The 16,889-nt window shown below is 56.0% G+C and overlaps 1 protein-coding gene across 16 annotated transcripts in view; it reads left to right on the plus strand.

Moving 5' to 3' along the window:
- Positions 1-16,889, plus strand: part of RFX1 (regulatory factor X1) — a 34,214-nt gene that overhangs the window by 2,095 nt on the left and 15,230 nt on the right. For 7 of the 16 annotated variants that reach the window (XM_081501362.1, XM_081501368.1, XM_081501369.1 and 4 more), the window contains exons 2-6: positions 6,556-6,925; positions 14,180-14,289; positions 14,535-14,618; positions 15,641-15,748; positions 16,664-16,780. In XM_081501362.1, coding sequence (XP_081357488.1) covers positions 6,610-6,925; positions 14,180-14,289; positions 14,535-14,618; positions 15,641-15,748; positions 16,664-16,780 — 735 coding nt within the window. In that variant the 5' untranslated portion in view covers positions 6,556-6,609. The remainder of the gene's footprint in view (positions 1-6,555; positions 6,926-14,179; positions 14,290-14,534; positions 14,619-15,640; positions 15,749-16,663; positions 16,781-16,889) is intronic. The other 9 variants (XM_081501363.1, XM_081501371.1, XM_081501373.1 and 6 more) reach the window with 3 other exon arrangements.

Below are 16,889 nucleotides of genomic sequence, written 5' to 3' on the forward strand. Positions count from 1 at the left end.
GGGAACATTTTTTTAAATAGCCAGCCAAGCCAAGTCCACTGTGCTTATTCTCCGTTTTGCTTTGGAGCTTGGCATCGGCAGGGCTGAGGGCAGACGGCAGCTGTTTTCTTTTAAAATCAATCAATAAACTTCAAAGAGAAGAAATGTTTCAAGTTCTCCTAAAGCTTTCCCCCAGAAGTTTGAGATAAGGCTGGGAGAAGAGATGTCACTTCTCCAGGGACTTTTCCCAGGTCAGGGGTGGTAGAACCTCTTGAAATTTAAGAAAGGGAGAGATTTAATTTTTCAGTAAAAATCTAGAAATAACCAGGTTGTCAGATCATCAGCACCTGTTAGAAAGGCGAATTCTGAGGCAGAAAGCGGTGTTACTGATGATCTAGTCTCATTGACTGCTTCTTCCACTCTCTGTGACCCGCTTCCCCACCTCATCCCCCATATCTTAGGCATTTGAAAGGCCCAAGCCCAGAGCAGTTATTAGACTCTAGAAGGGAATACGGGCTTTGGTTGCTTGTCTTTGAAACAATCAACTGCTCTCTAGCTGTGTGCTCCTGGGCAAGTAACTTAACTTCTCTGGGCCTTAGTTTCCTCCCATCTAAACTAGGGGCAGTGATCATCGGTCACAATTTTAATCTCATGTTACGGTACTGTGGATCCCATAAAAGAGTACATGTTGAGCATCAGATACATAGTAATTGCTCAGACTATGTTGACTGCTACTGTTATTATGACGGTTGTTACTTCCTGCTCAGCCCTTGGAATTATACCACTTGCATTTATTTTTATCATTTCAAATCGGGTGACAGCCTAGTGGGTTTAAAGCTTGACTCACTTGCTGGTCCATGTGGGCCGATGACAGGGATCCTGGGAAGCCGAGTCCTAGGATTCCAGTTTCTAGTGGGAAGATGTCACTCTCCTAAGGCCCTTCTCCAGCCTTAGGAGAGGACCCAGAGAGAAAGTTTGTCCCTGGGCCCAGGCTCAGACTCAGCCTTCTGGGAAGCAGCTGGATAAGCTGGGGCAGTGGGTGTCATGGGAAAAGTGGGGACCTGAGAAAGGTGTCCCTGGAGCTAAGCGGCTCACCCTCCCCTCCTGCCTCACACTCCAGCATCTTGGGGCTGAAGACAAGGGTTGGGCCAGACAGGACTCTTGCCCACTCCTCCACCTGCCAGGGACACCACCTCCAGAGAGCAACTGCTTGGTGCACCGTCTTCCTGGCCTAAGGGGCCTGTTCTGGATTCAGAGGCATCACCTGCCCCTGTAGCACAGCTGCAGGAGGCAGTAACTTTTCCGCAAGCCTCTCTCACCAGTCGGTAGATTTCAACTGGCTTTGACACTCACTAGCAGTGTGTTGTTCCCAGCATTGTGGACACTTATTTGGCAGTGAAAGTGGAGCGGAGTCCCAGCTGGGTGCTTGTCAGTGTTCTTGTAGCTGGGAATAGAGTGATGGGCACCCTTACCTTTCTGGTTGTGGAGGGAAGAAGAAAATAAACAAACGGGATACAGGGCCAGGAAAAAAATGAAACAGGAGTATGTACTCCAGAGGGCTTGTAAAGGGGGTGCTTGAGACCTGACAAAGTGACCTATGAGCTGAGGAGTGAGTGATAAGGAGCCAGCAGGCGGAGGTGAGGAGAGCATGCCAGTAGATGGAAGAGCTGGGGCAAAAGTCCTGAGTCAGGGGGAGGCCTGGAGCATTTGGGAAGGAGAGAGATTGTGGCTAGAACATTCAGAGTGAGAAAGGGGCCTGGAAAGGGCCAGATCCCATAAGGCCCTGTAGGTCATGGGAGGGGCTCTGGTTTTTATTTATTCTCTGTGATGGGGAACATTGGAACCTTTTCAACAGGAGCGACACAATAGGGTTTGTGTTTCAAAGACTCTTATAAAGGCAAGAGTGAAGCCAGGAGCCAGTGATGAGTGGGTCCAGGCAAGAGATGATGGTAACCATCAGTACTAGCATGGTATTGATAAAGATGGAGGGAAAAGCCCAGTCTTAGGATCTGTTTTGGAGGAATTATTGATAAGTCTTAAAAACTAACTGGTGGGACTTCTCTGCTGGTCCAGTGGCTAAGACTCTGTGCTCACAGGGCAGGGGGCCCATATTTGATCCCTGGTCAGGGAACTAGATCCTACATGCTGCCAATCCTGTGCGCTGCAACTAAGACCCACACAGCCAAATAAATAAATAAAGTTAAAAAAAAAAATTAACTGGCTAGGGAATTCCTAGCCAGTTCCTGGCAGTCTAGTGGTTAGGTTAGCAGTGCTTTCACTGCTGGGGCCCAGGTTCAACCCCTGGCTGGGGAACTAAGATCCTGCAAGTCATGTGGTGTGGCAAACAAGCAAATAAAAACACCCCCCCACCACCAAAAAAAAACAAAACTAAAACACTGGATATAGAGGATGAGGAAAACTCACACTGTTATATTTAATTTCTCCATTCCCCCAAAAGTTCATTTTTGAAGCCAGTCTACAGGTGAGGAAAGTGAGGTTTTCTTTTCATTTCCTTGGGAGGGCCTTGTCCAAGATGTAAACCATTTGGTTAAAGATCTGGCCTCTAAAACAGCTAAACCTTCACCTGTTTTTTATGGCCTGTGATCTGAGAATGCTTTTACATTTTTAAGAAGGATATTTTGTGACATGAATAATATATTGTGATATGTGAAAATTATGTAAAATTCAAATCTCAGTGTCTAGGAATAAACTTTTATTGGCACACAGCCACGCACCTGTTTGTTTACGTGTTGTCTACGGCTGCTTTGACACTCCAGTGGCAGAGCTGAGTCACTGGAATAGACTTGTCTGTCCTTGGAGTCAAAAATCTTGACTTCTGGCTGGCCCTTCACAGAAATATGCCAGCCTCTGTCCTAAAGAATGGATTCAAACATTCTCACTAAAACACGTGTTGGCTTTGAAGATAGGTGCAGCCATTGGTGCATTTTTTGGCAGTTTCATTGCTAAGGAACAGATTTGCTGAGTCATGCTCAAATAGATGAGGAACACACCTCATCCTGTATAGATATTTGTGACTTATTCCTCTCCAGGGAACACCCTACCGAACTCTGCTTAACCTAGCCTTCCATAATTGGAAAAAAAAAAAGGCGGGGGGGGGGCGAGGTTCCCTGCGGAAATAATTATGGGAAATTTGGCATCCTGTATCATTCTTCCTGGAGACTAACAATGACAATGCTGAGAAGGTCTCCAATAGAGAAGTTGGTTTAGCTGTTTTATCCATCTCCCCTTCCCCATTTTGAGCTCAGTTGTGTCACTGCTACCTCCCCCTGTCCTTGAGTGGAAACAAGGAGACCTGCAGGCTTTGCACCTTGAGGGGGAGAAAGCACCAGCAAGTGTGGAGGTTTTAAAGCCCTTCTGTGGTGGGAGGGGGCCACAAGGGGCCACTCTCCTAAGGCTGGGAAAGTCCAGGCCAGGGTTTCTCAGTGCCCCCAGTACAACCTGCCCCAGAACTATCCAGGCAACTAGCTCAAACAGCAGACTCCAGGGTCATCCCAGACTCTGTTAGTGGGCCTAGGAACCTGCATTTAACTGACTCCCCGGGTGAGGCTGATGAACACCAGACTCTCCGCTTGGTACTTGTTTCCAAGAGCTTGAGGATTGCCTCTCTCTCCTTTCCCCTCCAACCCCATGGATGCTTATTGAGTGAATAATGACAATAGCAACTTCCACTTCTCAGTGCTTATTTGGTGCTCTGCTGATAACATTGGATCTTTGCAACAGCCCAATGAATCAGGTGTTATCATCCTCACGTGAAAGATGGGAAAACTGAGGCCCAGAGGAAAATCAGTTACATGTTCATGAATTAAGAGACAGGCCAGGGTTCAAGTGGAAGTGGGTCTGATACTGGTAGACAAGCGCTGATCAGCAGCAGTGACTTGAGCATCTGATCTGGACCAGGGTTTGGACTCAGTAGTGCGAGGAGGTCTGAGGAGGTGGGCCCCTCTAATGCTGGCAGGAAGGAGGTTGGGGAGGGCAGGGGCTGCTGGAAGATGTTTTCCCTGTGTGCTTGGCAGGCAGTAGCCTCTCCCTCTCCAGGTGAGCAAGTTCTCCTGCTACCTGAGTCCCTGGCAGGCCACCTTTCCATCCTGCCCAGTGGGCAAGCCTAGAACCGCTCCCTCAGACCTGGACCAGGGCCCTTGTCACCGTCCCTCTCTCTGTAATGACCAGGCTTGACAGGGAGGGTGGCCTCAGGGCTCTGCCAGCTCTGCTCACACCAGCCATCGGAGCCTGGCATACCCCAAGCCCAGCAAGCCCACCCGAGTGCAGACAGCAACCCTTGTTTCCTTTGTATTCAGCAGCCCAAGGCAGGGAGGCAGAGCCTGGAGGCTTGTAGTCTTGCCTAGAGCCTTGTTCAAGGGCCCTGGGCAATGAGGGGAACCAGAGCCATTTCTTAAGTGCAAAGGCTGCACCAGGCGCTTGGCCAAACATTGCCCGCACCATCAGACGGAACTCTGCAGCAGCCCTGCACTGTAGGCCTGCTACCCTCCCATTGCACAGATGGGACAGTGGAGGCCCAGGGAGGGGACACCCTCCCCACAAGTCACACAGCTGGGAGGTAGTCAACTTCAAGTCGTGCACAGGCCCATCCAGGGTTTGTGACTCACCTGCCTTGCCCCCTGCTGACCTGGATTCTTCTTGGGTTTGGCATCCAAGGCCAGAGTACAGATCCCCAGAGAGCGAGGTACAGGGAGGTGTGAAGAACACAGACACCACGGTGCTGCCTGGCCTGCGGTCTCCCTCTGGCTGCTCTGGTGGGCTCCCCGCCCCTGAGTTCTGCTGCTCCAACCAGGGCCTTGTGTAGGTGGCATCACCTCTGTGGGTGGGCCTTAGGTGTCTCCACCTGAAAAACAGGAAACATGCCATCTACTGACTGTGAGCTCTGGGCCTGGCTCCCTGAGTAGGGCTGTGGGCTAACAGCACATATCTGGGGGTCAAAGAGATCTGGCTTCAAATCCCTTCCCTCATTGGTTGCCGTCGCAGGCCTGTGCTCAGTCCACTCCAGAGCCTTGTTTTGTTCATCTGTGAAATGGGCACAGTGGCTCCTCCCTTGCCAGCCTGCTGTGAGGAGGTAATCACAGTGATTACCTGGGGTTTCTGATCACCAAGTAGCAGTTGCTTTTCTCTTCCCCTTGAAAAATCTCACTTTTAGTCACCCTGCAGCTGGCTGGCCATGGCACACAGGTGCTCGAGGATTAATGCAGAAGGGCTTCTGGCTCAGCCCTGCAGTGCCATGCTGCTGAAGGCCACAGGTCACCGCGACCCCGCAGGCAAAGCTCTTACACTGAGATACGTCTAGGGCCACCAGGGACCACGTACTGTGAGGGGTGGAGCTTCTCTTAACCACTCGTGCATTTGTTCCACTGTCCCTAGACGCTCCTTAGCGAAGGAGCCAGGAAACTGTCCCACTCCCTGCTGAGGCGGGGCTTAGCGAGGGGCGGGGTTTATCCACAGGGGCGGGGCTTAACCAGAACGATTTGCCTCACCCACAATACTTGCCTCACACCCAGCGCCTGAGAGGCACCGCAGCCTTTGAGCAGCCAGAAAAGCTGCCTCTGCATGGTCAGGTGGGCCCCGTTCTGAAGGCAGCGGGGCCTACCAGGCCTGCTCTGTGGCCAGGGCCTGCCCCCAGCCCAGTCGCCCCAGGCCCTGGAAGGCCACTGTTCAGGGAGGAGCTCATATCTGGCGTCGCCACCTACAAATGCCGTCTTTCTATGGCTGCAAACAGCTCAGGGGGCTTTTTGGACTCAAAACACCTTCCCCGTGTCCGGCATTCCGCACCCCCCCCACCCCCCACACCCCGCCTCGGGGAATGACACTCAGCCAAGAATCCAAGCCCAGATGGCAGGCAAGGAGGGGACTGGAACAGGCTGGCTGGGAGACAGCTTTCCCCATGACCTTCCTTTCCCGCAGTTAGCTCACTAGTCCAGTGCTCAGAGTGCCCAGGGTTCAGACTCAGTCCTACCTCTTCCCTGCTATGTGGCCTGGGGCAAGCTCCTTAACCTCTCTGAGTCTCAGCTCCTCATCTGGCAGAAGCAACCCAGGTGCGGATATGATTGTTGCAGAGTTTTAAGTTAAGTACTGTAGGGACTAGACCCTGTGTGCTTCCACTGCCTGGAGTAGGGGTTCGATCCCTGGTCGGAAAACTAAGATCCAACATGTCATCCAACATGGCCAAAAAATTAAAAAGTTAAAGTTAATTGTAAAGAAAGTACACAGGACAGTGCCTGCAGGCACCCTCAGGAGAACTGTATTATTTGTTTCTGGGCATCTCCTAGCCCAGGGGTCCCCCAGGCACTGGAGCCTGGGAAGGAAGGAAGCAGGAAATCTGGGTCGGGGTGAGTGGAAGAGGTGCAGTCCATCCTCAGTTGTCGTGCAGCAACGGGTTGGTTAGATCTTGCTACTAGCCTCGGGATGTAATTAAGTTGATGATGAACCCAAACGTGTCTCTGGGGAGCCAGGAGCTGTCCCTGGTTTCCTCTGCCTGTAGATTAATTCTTGTTTTTCCTTCTTTTTCTCCCTCCTCTTCTCTCTACCCCCTCCCTCCTTCTTCCCAAGCAAGCAAAAAAAAAAAAAAAAGCCTTATTTATTATCATTTTCCCCACTGTTGGCATGGCAACACAGGCGTACGTTACTGAGTTACAGGCGGCCCCGCAACCATCCCAGCCACCACAGGCTCCGCCACAAGCCCAGCCGCCGCCGCCGCCGCCCTCCACGGCACCCCAGCCCCCCCAGCCCCCCGCCACCGCCGCCACCCCCCAGCCCCAGTATGTCACCGAGCTGCAGAATCCGCAGCCCCAGGCACAGCCACCGGGCAGCCAGAAGCCGTATGTGACAGAGCTCCCGGCTGCCCCCACGCCCTCGCAGCCGGCCGGCGCACCCACCCCGTCCCCGGCATCCCAGCAGTACATCGTGGTCACCGTCTCCGGTAAGTGGACGCGTGCTCGGAGCCAGGGTACTCTGTGAACAACTCCAGCAGGAGTTTGGGGGAGCCTAGCCTTCTGGATGTGGGGGCATCCCAGAGCCCTCCTGTCATCACTTATTGTGCTGGTTACCTGGAGGACAGCTTTTTAACTCTCAGGTTCACAGGCGGGATTTGCAGGACATCTCTGGGGAAGGCTTCCCTGGTGGCTCAAGACAGTGAAGGATCTACCTGCAGTGTGGGAGACCCGGGTTTGATTCCTGGCTTGGAAGATCTGGAGGAGGGCATGGCAACCCACTCCAGTATTCTTGCCTGGAGAACCCCATGGACAGAGAAGCCTGGTGGCCTACAGTCCATGGGTTGCAAAAGAATCGGACACGACTGAGCGACTAACACTTGAACTTTTTCACTTTCTGGGGAAGAATTAGTCAGACCAAGCAGGGAGGACTCTGTGCCCCCCAAAATCCTCCCCACCAGGGCAGTTCTTGAGCTGTTTCTGTCTCTACCTTCAAGTAAGATGTCACTCGATGAAAGGCTTGGGCAGTGGAGTTAGTTTGCAAACGCCTGCCGGAACTGGAGGGGGAGCATTCAGCCATCATCCATAAAGGGACTGAAACAACTTCGAGTGACTTCTCTGGTGGTCCAGTGGTTAAGAATCCACCTTCCAACGCAGGGGATCCGGGCTCGAGCCTTGTTCGGGGAACTAAGATCCCACAGGTGACAGGGCAGCTAAGCCCGAGCACTCTGGAGCCTGTGTGCTACAACCAAGACCCAACACAGTCAAAATTTTTAAAAACAAAAAGTAACAGTTTTGAGCTTAGGGGCTGCCTGTGAGGTGCTCCCAGCTGCAGTTCAGGGAGGTCCACTGGGAGGTCTGGAGGGGTTGCTTCCCCTCCCTTTCATTTCATTTTTGACAAGACTTGAGCCAAGCAGGGCTCTTGGGTAGGTGAGTTCGTGAGAGTGTGATGTGGCCAGGGGATCCTGTTTGTCACTGCAGCCGCCCCTCGAGGCTGTGGAGCAAATGACCAGGAAGCTTGGGCCTTGGCACCCATGGTTCCTGCCTCAGAGCATCTTCCCCATGCCCACTTCCTCTAGAAGGGGGATGGGCTGAGCAGAGGGAAGTGGAAGCAGAGAGTCGGGACAGGTGGTCACTCCCCTGAGGGAGAAGGTGGAGCTCAGATGAATTTCTCTGGCGGTCCAGTGGTTAGGGCTCTGTGCTTCTACTACAGGGAGCACAGCTTCCATCCTTAGTTGAGGAACTAAGATCCTAACATCCCACTCGCTGCATGGTGCGGCCAAAAAAAAACAGGTGGCGCTCAGGACAGGACTGGGCGTCTTTAGTGGTTTCTGATGTTCCCTGTGTAGAGGGGAGGCTGGCCCCGGTCTTTCCACAGTGGAAAAGGAAGTGGTGGGGATCCTAAGGGCATCCTGGGAGGCTGTGGAAGGTGCGGGTCAATTAACTTGACCCTAAGACAATGAAGAGTCAAAATTGGTGGCAATTGACATGGCCTCGTGGGAGCAGGATGGAAGCAGCTGGGCCCTGGCAGTGTCCTGGAGGCTCCGGCAGTGTCGGGATCCCCAGGGAGGGCGGGGGGCATGCAGGGGCTTGGGGCACGCAGGGGCCCCAACTCTTTGCCACACAGACTGGTGTGGAGAAGGGCTGGCATGTGAGAGTCAGCTGAGTACAGTGCGAGGCCAGGCCACATCTCCGGGGGTTCTCAGTGCTGCACAGTATCCTCACCAGCATACTCCCCACTCTCTGAAAAACCCAGGCCCCTGGCTCCCCCCTCACCTCCATTACCTCCCTCTCATTCTGTGTTCTTAACCCCCCACCCTGCTCCACATGACAAGCCATCATCATGTGACAAGAAGGACCCCATCTCCCACCCACCCAGCCTCCCAGCGCCCAGGGTCCATCTGCACCCACCAGCTCTGCTTTCCTGCTGCTGGAAGGGTGAAGTGGACCCATGCCAGTTCCAGGCTGCCCCCTCCAGGACTTCTGCCATCCCAGCCTCATCACTTAGTCCCTCTCTGGTAGATCTTTTCTACCTGCTTGTAAAAATACAACGGCTCCCATTTTAACCAGAGCCCCCAGGCCCTGCACCCCCTACTGCTGTTGTCCCATTCTCTTCCCTTTAAGTTGTTGTTTAGTTACTAAGTTATGTCTGACTCTTTGCAACCCCATGGACTATAGCCCACCAGGCTCCTCTGTCCATGGCATTCTCCAAGGAAGAATAGGGAAATGGGTTGCCATTTCCTTCTCCAGGGGATCTTCCCAACCCGGGGATCAAACTCGTGTCTTCTGCATCTCCTGCATTGGCAGGAGGATTCTTTACCACTGAGCCACCTGGGAAGCCCTCCTTTTAAGTCAGAATTCCTCAAAGGATTCATCCTCCCTTCCTTAGTCTCTGCCCCTTCACTTAGAGCTCTCTCTCCTCAACCCGAGTCCCAGTCAGGATCACCCATGGCCCCTATCTTGTCGATCCACTGGTCACCCTCTATTCTCCTCTTCCTTGGCCTCTGGGCAGCACGTGACACAGTTTCTCCTCCTCACCCCCCCTCCCCGCCCACCCAGAGATGCCCTCCTGCCCTGGTCTCTGCCCACCTCCCTGCCTCCCCATCTCGGTTCCCCCTTGCTCCTTCCTCCTCATCTCCCTGACCTTGTGCACCACGACCTCATCAGCTGAGGCCTCCTCTCTGCTCCAGGGCCTTGTCCTGTCCCTCAGCCTCTGATGCCACCTCTGTACGAGGTCAGCACCCAGGGACTTGGCCCTGAGTCTTTGCCACCTGTGACCCATCCACGCGGTTCCACAGACCTCTCAAACCATCATGGCCAGATGGCAGTCTGGAATTTCTTTTCTTCTTCAAATCTGGCCTCCTTTGAGACTTCCTTGTCCTAGTAAATATCACTCCCTCTCTCCCCCAACCCCAGGCCTGGGTCAGCCTTGACTCCTGTCTTACCCATACTTTTTTTTTTCCTGGCCACATGGCATGGCATGCAGGATCCTAGTTCCCCAACCAGGGATCGGAACCATGCCTCCCTGCAGTGGGAGTGCCAAGTCTTAACCACTGGACCACCAGGGAAGTCCCCTGTCTTACCCATCCTTGAGCAAGCAAGCTCTCTTGGCTCCACATCCTAAATCCAACCAGAACCCACCACCTCTCCCACCTCCCTGGCCCCTACCCTGGTCCAGCCTCTGTTCAGACCCTTCACAGTCCTCCCCAACAGCAACCAGAGGGAGCCTCTTGATAACTGTTGATTTGATTCCATCATGTCCCAGCTCAACCTGGATTATTCCAAAGCAGGTGGCCCTGGGGGCACTCTCTGAGAAAGCCTGGCCTGACCCCTAGGAGATCTGGATCCCTGTGATAGGGACCAGCTCCACACTCCCTACACCCCTGCTGATGAACGTCCAACCTCCTGACTCTGGCCTTCCAGGCCTGCTGGCCACCCAGCCCCACCTGGTATCAACCTTCCCCCCTACTTTCCTGCTTCAGCCCTATTGGCCTTCCTGTGGCTCCACAAACCTTCCAGGCTCAATTCATCTCTGGGCCTTGGCACTCTCCTTGCCCTCTGCCTGGAGCTCTCCCATCCCAGACCCTCTGGTGGCTCATCCCTCATGAATGCTGACCTGACGCAGCTCAGCACTCCCATCCCGTCAGCCTCTGGGCAGCTGAGAGCAGGCAGGAGGGCTTGCCTGTCGCCGCTAGAGGATTTTTCATAGCCTCCATGGCATCTTATTGGCCCTGGACCTCCTGAGTGCTGGCTTTTGCTGCTTGCCGTGTCTGGGGTCCCCAGAACAAGGGTCTGGAATGGATGCACGATTGCAGACCCCAGCATCCCCCCAGTGCCAGTCCGTCTCCTCTCTTCCCTTGTCTTCTCCATCTCCTCCTAGCTCCCCCCTTCTCCACCCTCAGGGAGGCCCTGGTGCCTACTGGTCAAAGCCTTTGTTACCCCCTCTCCTGGCCCCCATCGTGCTGTGGGGCACTCAGTGTGGATGGGTTGCAGTGTTGACGTGACCGGTTGTGGATGTGAATCTCAGCCTCCTTTCTTTGGTCAGGCAGTGGCCTCATTGTCTTTCACAGTGGTCCTGGGGAACTGCCTGTCCCTTCTGCTCCTGGTTCTGCCAGCAGCAGGCCTGTCCCCGGAATGGTTACCGGGCACTGCTTCCTTGATTTGTTCTAAGAGGACTCCTGTGGCTTCATTGACCCCTCCTGCACCCCTGGCAGTGATTTCTGAGGGTTCCTTTGTAATCCTTAGTGTCCCTTTTATCTAAGGGTGGCCTCTGGGCCACGTGAGCCGGTCCTAGGGGTGGAGGTGGGGGTGTAACTAACACCAGTAAAGGCTGCAGCAAGGTGCCTGGGGTTCCTCCCGAGCCAGAAGCAATGTGAGCTGAGCAGGGACCCAGGGAGTTGCAGCCAGGAGGCAGGGAGGGGCCCGGGAGCCAGACCTGGAGCCCAGACTGGAAGCCAGCCAGGAGCACTGCCACAGAAGCAGCTCCTCTCGCCCAGTCCTCACCAGCTCTGCCCTAAGGTGACTTTGGAGGTAATGGGAAGGAAACTCAAATTTCCAGCTTAGGAACAATCCTCTAGATCCATAAGTACCCATCCTCAGAGGCCATCAAGCTATCACCCGAAACCCAAGTGGAAGGAAGACCTTGTGTCTGCTGTCCCTAGAAAGATGAGACTAAGCCAGTGGAAGGGGGTAGGGCTGGACTGAAGAAGGGACCATGTCCAGCCTCTCTTCCCTGCTTCTGTCTCACTTGGAGCCCCTGGAAGTCCAAGACTTGTGTCAAGACAAGGGACCCAGAAGGTGTTTATCAGTGTCCCCAAGCATAGATGGGGAAACTGAGGTCGGGACAGACAAGGGTCCCAGGACCCTGGGGGCAGCAGGAGTCCCCAGGCTCCCCTCCCAGTGAGCCTTTGACTGAAATCATTGGCAGAATGGGAGGGAAGGATCAGGAGGAAGAGGAACAGACGGCTGCATCTGTGGTCCGTGGTGACCTCGGTCCTGTCTTGGAGTCTAGGCTCTCAGGCTTCCCTCCGTCCTCCCGCAAGAGCTCAAAGTGGCCTGTGAGGCAAGAGTAGGTCTCAGTGAGGAAGTAAGTACAGGGCCCAGGAGGAAGAGACGCTCATCAGATCGAGGGACAGGAAATCAGCTGCTGCTTCCTGGCTAGAGATTTGAGACGGCAGGGCCCTCTCTGGCCTGTGTGCATGTGCAAAGTGGAGCTTGCAGACAGATGCTGATGCTCGCAGACTCAGGGTCCCCCCCGCACACACGCACACACACAGAGCCAGGGCGAGACACTGTGGCAGGGGTCCCGCCTTGGCCACAGGAAGCCCCTCATCTAAAGAGTAGACTCTAGAATCTCACCTGCTCATCCTCGTGGTACAGCCTGGCCAGGATGGGGGTTCCAGCCTTGAGGGCCACCCCTGAGGCAGGAGATGGGCAAGACTGCCTCCCAGATCTTCCTTGTCCCAGGTGATGCTGGATCCCAGCAAGTCCCCAGGCCTCCAGCTGCTCCGGGTCCCACTCAAGGACCAACCTTGCCCTTTTCATCAGAGTACCAGGGCATTGGAGGGGACAGAAGAAGCCCCTGATTCGCTGCCCACCCTGAGCCAGGCTGAACCTGCCATGGGCCTCCTCAGTCAGGCACTGTCCCTTGGGCTGGGCCATGGACACCCAGGTGTGCCAGGGCCCCCACAGGACGGGGTGCTTTCTCGGGTTTCTCCCAGCAGGCCGGCTTGGTGAGGGTCTCCTCTTTGACGATGACAGGGAAGCCTAAGTGGTTGCGAGGGGTGATTCCAGCAAAACAGAGAAATCAGTGTCTCCTGGAATGAGCTGCAGAGTTGTCCCAGGGCCTACCCCACGTCTGGCTCACACCTAGCATACACACAGTCACATGGTCTGCTTCAGACTTTGCCCCTGAGGTCTTTGCTTCTGCCTGCATGCAGTCACCTTTCTGTTCTAGCCAGCCCCTTCTCTGAGTCTCCCTGCAACAGCTGAGGCCTAGCTCCCCACTTTAGAGGCTGAGACCCAAAAGGACTCTCTGAGCCTTTTGTGTCCCCCATAGGCCCTCGGCTCAGACACATGCCTCCTTACCCACATGCCTGAGTCTGCATACCCCTGCCTTTGGGGCCTCAGGCTAGGCCTGACCTGTGACTCTGGTCCCAGCTGCACCCCACCTCTGAAACTGCTGGGAGTAACCAGGTGACAAAGGGGGTGGGGTGGCTGGTGTCCCAGCTGGGATGAGGGTCTCCCAACCAGTGCCTCTGGGGACACTCGCCCCATGCCCCTCCCCCTCAGCTCCCCTGCTAATCTCTTAGCAAGATGTGCATGAAACCTGACCTGCGCCTTCCTGATAGCATCTCTGGGTACTAGCCTCCCTCTTGACCCCAGAGGGTAGCCCCAGCCCCTCAAAGGCCCCACTCGGGCTGGAAGGGAAGTATGTTTATCCCAAGAGGACAGCCAGGAGCGCTGAGGGGATTAGCTCCCCAAGGTTGCAGGTATAAAGCCGCCCGCGCACCCTGCTGTTCCTGGAGAGGTGGGCAAGGATCAAGGAGTGCCCGGCAGGCTCCTGGGGATGGATGGGCAGGGGCTGGGGGCAGGAGGGGGGGGCACCATGTTCTATGACTGCCTCTTCTCAGCTGCCTGTCAGCGTGAGTACGCACCCGCCCAGCTCTAAGCCCTCTGCCGCCCCCCTCCTCCCACCCCCCCCCCCCCCCCCCGCAACACTGAGGACCGGGAGGCTCTGACAGTGGCGAGGGAGGAGGGGGTGTTTGACAGCAGGCCAGTGAAACCTTCTGGGGTCACTCCTCTGACCAGCTTCCATTCCTGGGAAGCCAGGGGTCACCTCAAGGCAGATGGTCCTCATGCTTTCCAGGGCTGTGGGACCCCTGGGAGGTGGGATTGATGGGGTCGGTCATGGTCCACAGTCCTGCCTGCTGGGCAAAGGAGTTCATCTCCCCAAGCCTCCACTGCATCTTGGCTTGTCAGTCAACCCTTCTGGACACCCTGACTTCAGGACAATGAAGCGGGGGGGGCAGCTGCTAATGGGTGTTGAGGATTATAGGTCCTTGTGGCCCCCAGCCCACTCCAATGGGCAGTCTTGAGGCTGGCCAGGGGCCAGGCAGGATTCCTGGAGAGGCCTAGCCCCGTCTGGAGCTGGCTTCAGGCAGCGGCATCTATCTCAACGGCCTCAGGCTCAGGGTGGGGGTGGAGGCAGCAGGCAGAGCTGACCTGGTGACCTTTCCCTACAGAGGGTGCCATGCGGGCCAGCGAGACTGTGTCAGAGGCCAGCCCGGGCTCCACGGCTAGCCAGACCGGAGTCCCCACTCAGGTGGTTCAGCAGGTGCAGGGCACCCAGCAGGTAGGACACACCCCTCCTCCAGGGTGGACAGAGAGCATGCGACGTGGGCAGTGAGGCTGTGGCCATAGCGACCTTGCTTCCCCCCCTCCCAGTCCTGCTGCTGAACCATCTGCTCACCTGTTCTTATCAAGATGCTCACTGCTAAAACAAAAAATCACTACCTCTCCACCCTGCCTTTCCCCCACCCCGGCCGGGCCTCCCTGGGGAAACCAGCCTGGTTCAGGTCCTTCCTCCTTTCCCCACAGCGGCTACTGGTCCAGACAAATGTGCAGGCCAAGCCAGGCCACGTGTCACCCCTCCAGCTCACCAACATCCCGGTGCCCCAGCAGGTAAGCGCCCCGCCTCTGGCCCCACGCCTGCTCTCAGAGCCTCCCCAGGGTGTAGAACCAACCCCTGTAGCCTGTTTGGATCTGCCCTCACCAGCCCCGAGGATGCAGGGCCTGCCCTGGGGTGGCTGCTGGGGCCGTGTCAGTCAGGGCCCATCGGGCAAGGAGGAGCTGCAGGAGTCATCTTAACAGAGCGACCTGAGGATTGACAGTGAGGAACACAGCCGGTGGGTCCAACCCTGACGTTCCAGAGCAGAGAACCCAAAGCCAGTTAGGAACCAAGAGCCCAGCACTGGGAACAAGTGCACAGTGATCTGTGGGCTGCGAGGCTGCGCACCGGCTGCTGGGGTCCAGCATGGACTGGGACAAAGTCCTGCCCAGTTTCCAGGGTGGGAGCACATTTTGAGGCCCATGGAGCCAGGCTCCCTGGGAAAAAACTTCAGCTCTGCTGAGTATGGGCTCCAGGTCCTTGGGCAAGTGCTTCTGCTGTCCTAAGCCTCACTGTCACCCTCTGTGAAATGCGGGAGCCACCACGCATTGGGACTGTCTGGGCAATTCCGGAAGCTGGCAGGCACGCAGCGCTAAGATAGCACCTGGCTCAGCACGTTGTTGTTGAGTCACTCAGTTGTGTCCCACTCTTTTGCGACCCCGTGGACTGTAGCCCACTAGGCTCCTCTGTCCATGGGATTTCCCAGGCAAGAATAGTGTAGTGAGTGGCCATTTCCTTCTCCAGGGGATCTTCCCAACCCAGGGGTTAAATGAACCCACATCTCCTGCATTGGCAGGTGGGTTCTTTACCACTGAGCCACCAGGGAAGCCCCTGGCACAGCACAGGTGCACATTAAAAACACACAGGCCAGGGGATTTCCTTGGTGGTCCAATGGTTAAGACTGCGCTTCTAATGCAGGGAACTCGATCCCTGGTCCGGGAACTGAGATCCCACATGCCTCAAGGAGGGCAAAAAGAAAACACACGCACACAAGTCATTGTCAGTGAACGACGGTCCTCCTCCCTTCTCGCTCCAGGCTCTTCCCACGCAGCGTCTGGTCGTGCAGAGCACGGCCCCGGGCGGCAAGGGTGGCCAGGTCTCCCTGACGGTGCACGGCACCCAGCAAGTGCACTCACCCCCCGAGGTAGGTGGTGGCCCCTTCGGCCATCCTCCCCTCCCCTCTAAACAAAGGAGTGAGGACTCCCTCCTCTGAAGTCCCCGTTGACCCTGGGTGAGCGGGGCTCGGCCGCTGGACTCTCCGCTCTGCTGGCTTTGAGCTGAGTTTGGCTCCAGGAGGAGGCACCTTCTCTCCTGGGCCAGAATGGATCTCAAAGTTCCAGCTCTGGGCACTGCATCCCAGGAAGCAAAGTGGCCTTCTTCCAACCATAGTGTGAATACTGAGGACCCCTAATTTCCATGAGGGCATGGAGGCAGGCGAGCCAGGGATGGCTGGGAGGATGGGTGTCAGCAGTCGGACTTTGAGGTACCAGGCTTAGCCATTCAGTCCTGGGGGACTCTGGGCAGGTCCTCAGAGCCTTCTGAGCCCAGAGTTTTCTAGGCATGAAACAAGTAATGATACCCACCCCTCATCTACTTCTCATGACACAGAGCTGATGGGGGGCTCTGCAACCGGCCCACCCAGGGTCAGCACTTGGTGCCACCACTCACAGCTGTGTGGCCCTGCACATGTCCTTTCCCATCTGCGCCTTCACAACTCATCTGGAAAGTGGGGACCCCCTGACCTAGCCTTTCTCACCTCAGGGCTGCAGTTCAGCTGATGGTGGAGGCAGCTGGGGGCCGCTGAGCGGAGGCCAAAGTCCCCACCCTCCTCACTGGGGAAGACAGGTCTCCCCAGCATCTCTGGGCTGAACTCTGAGCCTTGCCCTGCGATCCCTGGGGCTGCGGGAGGGATCAGGTGTCTGGATGCCCTGGACAGTTATCAGCTTAGGTGGCTGGGAGACGTCCCCCCCGGCTGTTGTCCTCCCCGAATAGCTCTTGGGACAGGGTTTTGTCAGGGCCTAGCTGGCCCACATACTCTCGGTGCCTCCTTCCCTTGCAGAGGTCACCGGTGCAGGCCAACAGCTCCTCCAGCAAGACGGCTGGGGCCCCCACGGGCACGGTGCCACAGCAGCTGCAAGTCCATGGTGTCCAGCAGAGTGTCCCCGTCTCCCAAGAGGTGCCAGGCCAAGGCGGGCGGTGGCAGGGGCAAGGGGCACTGGACTGGCGGCCTCTGCATCCTCCTGCAGCTGTTTGTTGGGGTGGTGGTGGGGAAGGCCCGTGAGAGA

Source organism: Giraffa tippelskirchi, chromosome 6 (assembly GCF_054371585.1).
Source record: "Giraffa tippelskirchi isolate mGirTip1 chromosome 6, T2T-mGirTip1v1.2.pri, whole genome shotgun sequence".
Lineage (NCBI taxonomy): Eukaryota > Metazoa > Chordata > Mammalia > Artiodactyla > Giraffidae > Giraffa > Giraffa tippelskirchi.